Raw genomic sequence first — 9,841 nt, forward strand, 5'->3', positions numbered from 1 at the left:
CAACGCAGGCAGAGGAAAGGCTTTAGCCGCTCAGCCTCTCACTGCCAGCTAAGAAAGGTTGGTGGCATCAACTCACTCGCTCAGTGGTWACCTAGCAACAACCTCCTGAGAGACTGGCACAGCAGCAGTTTCACATTTTGCCTTCATGCCTCAAAACTGCTTAAAAATAAAAATGAAAAAATAAAACGGCAAGGAGTGAAAAATGTGGCTAAAACAGAAAAGGTCACGCCACCAATTTGGCAGTCTATCAGATATTAAAAACAAAACCCTGATCAATAATCGATAGACTGATATGAAACCGTTACATCTTGATACATTTTTTCAGCCACATCATCCAGCCCTGATAGAATCTTTTCTTTACTTTCTTTGTGGAAAGTAAAGTTTTAACATTTTTAATTAGGAACATAAACCAAAGTCCAAAAAATTGAAAAAGTGCAAGATTTTAATATATTTATATATACACTATATATACACAGAGTGTTTATCCCTTTCAGGCAGCCATATTCCCTTTGAGTTTGTCCCAGTGAGTCCATCTGTTGTGTTTAATGCTCGTCACACCKTCCCTCTGTCTGTCTTCAGTCCTGCTGTGTGGTAAAAGAGCTGGAGCCTCATTCTAGTCTGCAGACTTGTGTCCTGAAAAATAAGTAGCAGAGTAGCTAAATACTATTCAGAAAAAAACCAAAAGATTAGTTACTGGAGCCAATTAAAAACGTACAGGAGGAAGGCTGGCCATCTTCTTCGTCACCATATTGTGGTCCAGTTTCTTGTAGACGTTCTCATCCTCCTCAGGGTCGACTGACAACATGTACAGCTCCCCTGCATGAACATCCGACAGGTTCACCTAGGTTGAGAGACGAATGAGCGATAAAGACAAACATAAGCCACTTTTTGACATGGGATAAGTCTGAGACGCACAAGATGGATGGATCCATCGCGCTCAACTCCCCAGGCAGAACCCAACCCGTTTAGAAGAGAAGAGGCAGATAGGAGAAAGAGCTGTCACGGCGCGAGAGTCCTGAATGTGACACACCCACCTGGAAGCTTCTGGGATTGAAGCCAAGCCACAGGGTGTATCTGTAGAGCCAGTTACGCATCGAGTAACCCATCACCTTGATGTCTTTGAGATCAGGAAGGTCAGAGTTGTTCTAAAAGAAGAATTTAGAGCAATGAGGCGTTTTTTTAATCTGAGGACATTTCTCTGCATAGCTGCCAAGTCATTGTATCAAGCATCAGGCTGTTGCATCTTCACGGCTCTRGAGAGAACAGAGGAGGCAGCCCAGGTACAAACAGAGGGTAAAGGTCAGGGGTGGGATTAGAACTATACTGCCGTATTTTGAGACACTGTTGTGATAACGATTATTTTGAACAAATCCCAAAAAAAAAACTGTTCCCACCACTTTACACTATTCTTTTTTTTTATAAACTATTTTTCAATATATCAAAATACACGTGACAGTATACATTATATCAACATAAACAATTTTACACAATATCTCTACATCTCTATATCTATCTCAATTATATACATCTATCTATGTCTCCATCTCTATACATCTGTTTAGATCTAAATGTTGATATATTTTATAGTATGTTTAACTGAATCATTAATATGCAGGGTTTCCCCCAGTGTATTATAAGCCTGGCGGCCCGCCATGCTTTATTAGCCCCGCCGCCAGGCTAAGCGTTGCTTGTTTACGTTTCTAGGAAAATAGTGATAATTAAAAAAATAATAATTATTATTTTTTTATTTTTTTAAGGCCGGACTGCAAGTGTCTCTGTTGCTCTTAGCATTTCACTAGCAGAGCAGATTTATTCCTAAAGTTTAGGTTTATAATAGGTTTATAGTTTATGCATTTAAAGCTGACAGCGCGCGGACCAATCACACCGCTGGCGCCTCTGCGCTGCCGCTGCTTTACCTCAGCAGGATTGCGCGCTGCCGCCTCCTTTCACTCAAACTGGACACAGGCTGACATGTATGGATGTTTACATCAACTTACTGTGAGGAATTGTGATCCTTTGGAGAACTCTAGGTAAGAGTTTAAAACCCACCGCGTTAGCTCTGGTTGCGCAGCTCTATGTGAACCGCAGGAATAACTTGTAGCAAATTCAGAGGTGCGCGTTGTAGAGCGGTGAGAATGATTTATCTTTGTGAACCCGGTTGGCCGGAGTGTTTGTGGATAACGAGCAGCGCTAACCTCATGCAGGTTCAGACCGGTGAGGAGCTTTCGCGCTCTCCTCGGAGTCATGCATCACGCTGATTTTATATTATTTATTTATTTTTTTTTAGTATTTTTCCGGTTAAACGATGCATCAAACCATATCAAATGCGTTGTCTACTTAAGAGTTAATGCGCGCGGAGATCTGAGAAACTCGCCCCATAAACTCGACCAACCTAAACAGTTTCTGTGACGCTTATTAAAAACTCAGACACAAAATGAAAGAGCTACTGAAGCAGCATTCAATTAAATCTCCCGTTTGTTGCGCATTTCTGCGCAGTGCAGCGGATTTACTCAATGTGCAGGGCTGGTCCAAGGCTGTATGAGGCCTTGAGCAGATTTTGACTCGGGGGGGGGGGGGCCCTCGTGCTGCTAAAAATATCAGCACCTCTAGCTTCTGTGTTAGATTTAGTGAAATATGGGAGATACGATTAGTTTAATTGGCCAGCCTAAAAAGCAATAAGTTATAATAGCAGTTTACTAATTTGTATTTGTAAATTCAAAGATTAAACTCACAGCATCAGATTGTTGCTATTGTAACAAAACAATATAACTATGAATATTGTTCTTTGAAGTTTTACAAAGTGAACTTGCCAGSTCCTTAAAATCATGCATCTAAATGCTAAACAATTTAAAATGTTTTAACTTATGTATGCCTAAACAATTTAATCAAATTTAACAGCATTGATAATCTCAATAAACAAGTGTTACTTTTATGCATCTGTGGTCTGTTTTAAAATATTAGTGTTTATGGGGCCCTTGAAGCCCTTGGGGGCCTGATGGAGCCGCTGACTTAATTTGGATTAAATGGAAGTRAAAATTWRYTGTTTTTAGAGTAGTTGTGGGTTTAAATAGCAKTTCACTGGAGATGTTTCCCCGTAACATATAATTACACAATAATAATTTTACATTTCCTGTCTACTTAACATCTTTTAATACAAAAACATGGTGGACCGCCTCAACCATCGGGCTTAGCAAGTTTTCTGGGGGAAACCCTGATATCCCATATTTTACCATTTCTGTATGTCCCTGATCTTCCATATAACCATCTAAAATAGTGTTGCATCWTTTTTTGAATGTATTTATAGTTGTACAATAATTCAGTACTTTAGCAAAATTGTTTCSCAGAGTCACTCCACAGGTTCATATACACATGCTTTTCATTGTTCTTTATTTTTTAAATGAACATGTCCACTAAAAATGTATGCTCCTTTCTGTAAGCAATTCTTTAATTTTTTGGGTAGTATTACAGAAAAATAAATAAATTAAAAAAACTGAGACGGCTTTCATAGCACCAAAAAGCACAAATGTTCTTAAAAAACATCCCAATTTGGAATAGGCTTCTTCAAGACACCGTTTAAATAATTGAGATTTACATCATTAAACTGCACACAGCAGTGACATTTAATCAGACTTTCAAATTTACTGATGCTCTTATGAAACAAACCATTGAGATAAAAAACATTTCTGACAGTTTTGTTTCTTCTGTGACATTTATGGACATTTATCTAGACAACRATAAATTAAAATCATGGTAGGAATTTTTTTTTTTTTTACGATTAATGATAAATGATACGATAAATATCCACCTCTAATAAAGGCTCAAACTGATAACCAAGTTTTCTTGTTTTGCTTTTTTTAAAATTAACTGTAATTTCACCATCGTGATGAAACTTTACGTGGTGTTTTGTAAATGCCCTACCTGCGGGGTGTCAGCGGGACGAGGGTATTGGCTGAAAGCCATGCGCTCAGGGATCATCCCTCGTTCTGTCTGGTAAAAAGTGTCTACCAGGTTCCTTCCTGCTGTGCACAGCTCCACCTGAAAYGGAGCAGGAGGGGAGTAAAACACTTGGCCTGCAGCGATAACTGATTTTACTGGACGATAAAATGTCGCAGTAATTATCGTGATAAACCAAGAGGTTGTTTGAGTCTATTTTCAAGTACTATCTTGATAACGGCATAATAATGTAGCTTCATCCTCTCAARGACCAAGAAACTTTAATTTAGTAAAAAATACTTTTCACAGGATCTGTAAAATATTTTAAATCCATAAATGGAAATAAATACCACACACAACCAAAGCCATTAATAAGATGTGTATGTCGGAGCCACAACAGTGGATTTTCCAGATTATCTGCAAGCTCTTTGTTTTTTTTTTATTAAAATCATTCAATAGCTGGAAATAAAAGCTACCTTCAGAGATTCCCAAAATATCTGGAAAACTTATTTCTACTCTCATGTCAAACAGTCCAAAACAATTAGGCCTAAGGCAAAACCTATCGCAACCGTTAGCATGAACCTAGCATGAAATTTCAAGTCATCATGCTAATATCATTAACGAAGGAAAAAGTAGAACTCAACTGTAAAACAAAAAAAACGAGTTTTCAATTTTAAAATATTAAAAATGTCAGCTCTGGCTTTGTGGTCTGAATTAATTCAGCTGTGATTAGCAGCATTTACATCAAGCAGGGTTGGGCTGGGACTTTTTGAAAAATGGATCAACTATATTGCAGATGTTCCAAGTTAGTAAATGCACTGACTGTACATCATCAGTTTTGGCACAGGAAAAGCCACCTGTTACTTTTCTTAACATTTTTTYCCAGAACATTTCCTTCTCGGTAGCAAGAAAAGTATCAATGGCACATTCATGCTCAACATTTAACTGCCTGCTACATGTGATTGATTAAAAAGAAGTTACAATCCAGATGAACCTAAAATAATTTGTGTTGTGCAATAGTTTGGCTTAAAATGGCTTAATACAATATTAAGCCAGGTAAAAACATCCTAATTAAAAAGCTCAATCTCCAATCTGAGCTGTTAAATCTATAGCATAAAACCTCAAACCTGACGCATTGATACTCTGAGCTCCTCTTGTGTTGGATAAATTTACTTATTTGGGTTTTTATACCTGGAAAGAAACATCAGGGCACTCCTCAAGTGCTGGGAGGCCGGCCATGCAAGAAACTGTAGGAAAAACATCCACCAGCTCCACCGTGTTTTGGATAACTCTGGCATCTGGGAGCAAAAATAAATAAAAATACAAAGTCATGCAGTTGAAGTTTTAACCAACYACAGCCAGCAAAGACAGCGAAGGTACCCCGAAAATGTGTTTTAATGTACTTGCATTTCATCACCATTGCACCACTTTTACTTGCAGAAAAATAAAACTATCCTTAGGCAAAATATCCAAGAGTATCCATGTCTAAATACGTTTCTTTCAAGCTCCCTGTGTACATTGAAGACTTCATTAAAAGTTTAATGGCTACATTAGAAAATGTTTTAACAAGCTTTATGAGAGCACTTAAAAACCCACAAGTTTTCTGTTTAAATATGCACTAAGKCTGWGGAAAGCAGAGACTTTTATAGGCATTAAAAAGGTTTCRCCAGTAGAGGGTTCTTACTTGTGAAGCTGTACTCTGGTTGGGTTAAAACGTTAATAAAGGGGAAGGTAGACTCTCCTGGAGAGCTGTAGGAGGCCGTGACCCCAGGGACAAACATGATGAGGGGAACACGCGTCACCACGTCAAAATTGGAGTATTTAGCCCACTCACCGTGTTCACCTAACGACCAACCTGTTTTAAGAAGAGGGGGAAAAATTTGAKGTTTTGGATTAAAAAGCGCTGATGTGACAGAGGTGAAGATAAATCAACATAGCACAAATAAAAGCACTAATTATATTTGCACAACTTTTTTCACGTCATCCGCCACATAAATGTTCACATTAATTTAGGTTTGACAAAAAAAAAAAGGACAAGATGGGAAGTAATGCAAACAAAGAGCAGCAGTTTTATATGACAAGATATTTGCTGTCACAACACTGCCATCTGGTGGTCAAAGGGAACTACAGCAAGTCATTGTTGAGTGGAACATCTTGTTCAGGGAGGAAACAATTTACAGACACCGCTTATGAAGATGTGCAGAAGATCTTAAAATACATTCATTTCATTGTAGCATATCCTCAGAAAAATCCAGCTTTATTTCTAGCAGAAAAAAAATCTTACATTAAAAAAATAATTTTAAACAAAATCTCCCATGACTTCTAGTTAAATGCAACTGTTCTTTTGTTTATTTATTACCTGTTAATAGCCTCTGGGAACTTTAAATAGTAAATCAATGRCCTTATATTTACCCGGGGTACAAACATAACGTGACAAGTGCATGCCTTTAGGAGGCAATCGTTTCTCAATAGAGCCCAGACCCTCTAGACGAAGCGAAGGGTACAAGTTTCTGGTTTATATCGTCCTAGTTCCAACTCAGCTGGATCAAATGAGTGAATTACCTCTTCAGAATGCCATAAAGTTTAGCAAAGGCCTGGTAACAAGTTCTTGATTTTATTCAGGTGTGTTTGGAGGGTTGCATCCAAAACCTGYAGGATAGCAGATCTCCAGAACCAGGGTTCGAGACCCCTTATCTAAAAGTGCCAAGAGTAATATCTATAGATCCCTTTCTTCATCTGATCCAACCTTGTGAAAAAAATCACAGGTGAAGACCAGAAAAGAGGTAAAAGATCACTTTCACGGTTTCTACACATCTTCACTAGGGTGTGCAAGTAAACCTGTTACATCTGTACGAGAGATACCCGCTAGACTCCAGATAATAAGAAAACAAATTTTAGGGCATAAAAATCTAACCATGATCAGATGTGAAAACCACCATTGTGCTGTCAGTCAACCTGAGAGCATCAAGAGTGCTGAGAAGCCTCCCAACTTGAGCATCCATGTAAGACACAGCGGCGTAGTAGTGCTGACGGATACGCCGCTGGAAGACATGGCAGAGCAACATYGTTGTACTTCCTCATTGATGAAGAAGGAGCACACCATCGTCGGGTTGAAAGGTTTGCGGTTTTTTTTTACCTGGAAGTCTTTAGGAATTGGTCCGTATGGAAAGCTGACATTTAGTTTCTGAACGTCCTCCCTCTTTCTCACATCGGTCCAGGGATTGTAGGCTACAGGMGGAAGGAGYTTGGGAACATCTGGGTCTAGGGCCAAAGGCATTTCATCTAAGGGGTACAGGCTCAGGTACTCCTGGAACATTGAAGGGTATTCAAGTGTTAAACATGGATAAAACCACCACAAAGAGACAGTGTAAAGATGGAAATATCTACTTCCAATGTTTGCATTTAAATTCTTCACTACCGCTAATCCAAAAATTAATACTACCAGCTAGCACCAACAAAACACCTCCATGGAGCCGTTTGGAGATTTCTAAATAAAACGTATCAAAGATTTTCAAGAATCAATGCCGTTAACTCCTGACCAGTACTCTTGTTTTCTCGACTTTCCTTTTCTTTCCTCGTTTGGACTCTGGTTATCCCAAAAAGCTATTTTCCATGCTNAAGTCTTTAGGAATTGGTCCGTATGGAAAGCTGACATTTAGTTTCTGAACGTCCTCCCTCTTTCTCACATCGGTCCAGGGATTGTAGGCTACAGGAGGAAGGAGCTTGGGAACATCTGGGTCTAGGGCCAAAGGCATTTCATCTAAGGGGTACAGGCTCAGGTACTCCTGGAACATTGAAGGGTATTCAAGTGTTAAACATGGATAAAACCACCACAAAGAGACAGTGTAAAGATGGAAATATCTACTTCCAATGTTTGCATTTAAATTCTTCACTACCGCTAATCCAAAAATTAATACTACCAACTAGCACCAACAAAACACCTCCATGGAGCCGTTTGGAGATTTCTAAATAAAACGTATCAAAGATTTTCAAGAATCAATGCCGTTAACTCCTGACCAGTACTCTTGTTTTCTCGACTTTCCTTTTCTTTCCTCGTTTGGACTCTGGTTATCCCAAAAAGCTATTTTCCATGCTYCTTCTCTTTTTTTCTATAAGCCATTATTTCTCCCCATTTCCCCAACACCATTTACAAAGGCTTTGTGTCCGCTTTTGTCTAGGATTTGGGAGCATTTGTCCAAAACATACTTAAGCAAAACTGCCTCCTCTCACAGAACAATAACCTCCCCCCATCTCTCTCACTCAGCCGTGTTTGTGCCAACAACAGCCTGCTCATTTAGGGGCCGGGGGACGGAGTGAATTGTTTATAATGAATCCGATTCAGAGCGACTGAATCGCTGTCTTTGTGCCATGCATTACACAGACTGGACCAGAACAACAACTGCGGCCAATCAAACGCAGCGAGACAAGACATTTTGAGTATGATGTCAACTTCATGAAGATATAAAATAATCCCAGTTTATTAAATCTCATTAAAACAGATTTAATTGACCTTCATTTGCTGCTTAAAGTCTCTTCACATGTAGAGATTGAAATGTTTGCTCATTTTTATGAAAACAAGCTCACGGATTCAGAGATGGAGCTAGGTCTGGACTTTGATTAGGCCACTTGGACATCGATTTTTTCATGTGTAGTTCCAATCATTTTCTTATTCCTGATAAACTTTGACCCTGTGAAGAAAAAGCATCCCCATAGCATAATGCAGCCCCCACCTTGTATTAACATGGGAGGATGTGTTTAGGGAGTTAAGCAGTTCATTTTCTGCCTTTTTKGAGCTAAATTTGGATTCTTCTGACCAAAGCTTCATATGGGAGGCATATAGGAGGCATGTTTGCCATGCCTCCTATATGTTTGTTTCCCTCAATCAGATTTTGGAACAACAGATTTATTATTGAGAAAACTCAGAAGGGTAACAGCTGCGTTTACTACAGTTAAGATGGTGGCCATGTTTAGATAGGTTTGGATTTCCATTTTCCGATGATGACTTGRTTGCATTTCGTAAAATCTTTGGATAGTTTTCCATGACTCAACTCTGCTTTAMACTTCCAAATTTAATCCCAGATGCATCCTTTCTRATTTTTAACAGTAGTATACTCATCAGGTGACCTATAAGTGGCTGAAATAGATTTTAATTTAGGGAAAAAACWAATTCCTGTTTTTATTAGTTTGAAAACCCTTAAAACCAACATTTTACTTCAAGTTTCATAAATATTCCACACTATGGCATATAAAATTCCAATAAATACATAAAATTTGTAGCAGCAGTGCAACAAGTATAAATAGGGATATGAAACACTGTTTAACSTCATAGCATTACTGAACTAACAAATCAAACAACCTGTAAGCTCTTCTTTCACAAGCAAATTMAACACCAGATCAATTCCATTTTTACTTTAACTACACAGTCTCAGCTTTGACACAATGAGGATCAGATGGGACAAGCCATATCATCTTTGATATGCAGCTGCATTCATCCAACATCTGACAATGCACAGCTAAAATGTTCAATTTGCCACAGACTGTCGTTTTACACGATCCGTTGCATAAAACTAAATTTGCAAATGTTCCTGTTTAGCATGTTATCAACACATCAGTCTCTCCCAGCTGCTAGACATGATCAAAATCAATAACAGCAGCATGTGTTGGGAGATGTTTATGTGAGGACGTGAAGTCTGTGAATGCATCAAAAGCTGCTCAATTAAAACCAATTCATCAGGAAGCTTGCCGATGGGTTGAGTCTGATGGATGAGRTACGTTTCCACTCTGATGAATTCCATGTTTTACAAAAGTCGTGTTGTATAGGCTGTGCCATAAATAAAAACTTGTGTACCTGTGGGATCCTGAAAGGTATGTGTGGTTTGTGAAAGCCCACAGCCAGGAAGAAAGGCGC

The 9,841-nt window shown here is 38.8% G+C and overlaps 1 protein-coding gene across 1 annotated transcript in view; it reads right to left on the reverse strand.

The window, feature by feature from the left end:
• Positions 1–424: 424 nt before the first annotated feature.
• ids (iduronate 2-sulfatase) overlaps positions 425–9,841 on the reverse strand; it is a 29,146-nt gene continuing 19,729 nt past the window's right edge. The window contains exons 5-13 of the mRNA XM_008419866.2: positions 9,782–9,836; positions 7,070–7,240; positions 6,848–6,974; positions 5,618–5,788; positions 5,125–5,231; positions 3,919–4,035; positions 1,035–1,145; positions 716–841; positions 425–633 (exon numbers count right to left, since the gene is read on the reverse strand). Coding sequence (XP_008418088.2) covers positions 553–633; positions 716–841; positions 1,035–1,145; positions 3,919–4,035; positions 5,125–5,231; positions 5,618–5,788; positions 6,848–6,974; positions 7,070–7,240; positions 9,782–9,836 — 1,066 coding nt within the window. The 3' untranslated portion in view covers positions 425–552. The remainder of the gene's footprint in view (positions 634–715; positions 842–1,034; positions 1,146–3,918; positions 4,036–5,124; positions 5,232–5,617; positions 5,789–6,847; positions 6,975–7,069; positions 7,241–9,781; positions 9,837–9,841) is intronic.

This window comes from Poecilia reticulata, linkage group LG10 (assembly GCF_000633615.1).
Source record: "Poecilia reticulata strain Guanapo linkage group LG10, Guppy_female_1.0+MT, whole genome shotgun sequence".
In the NCBI taxonomy this organism is placed as follows: Eukaryota; Metazoa; Chordata; class Actinopteri; order Cyprinodontiformes; family Poeciliidae; genus Poecilia; species Poecilia reticulata.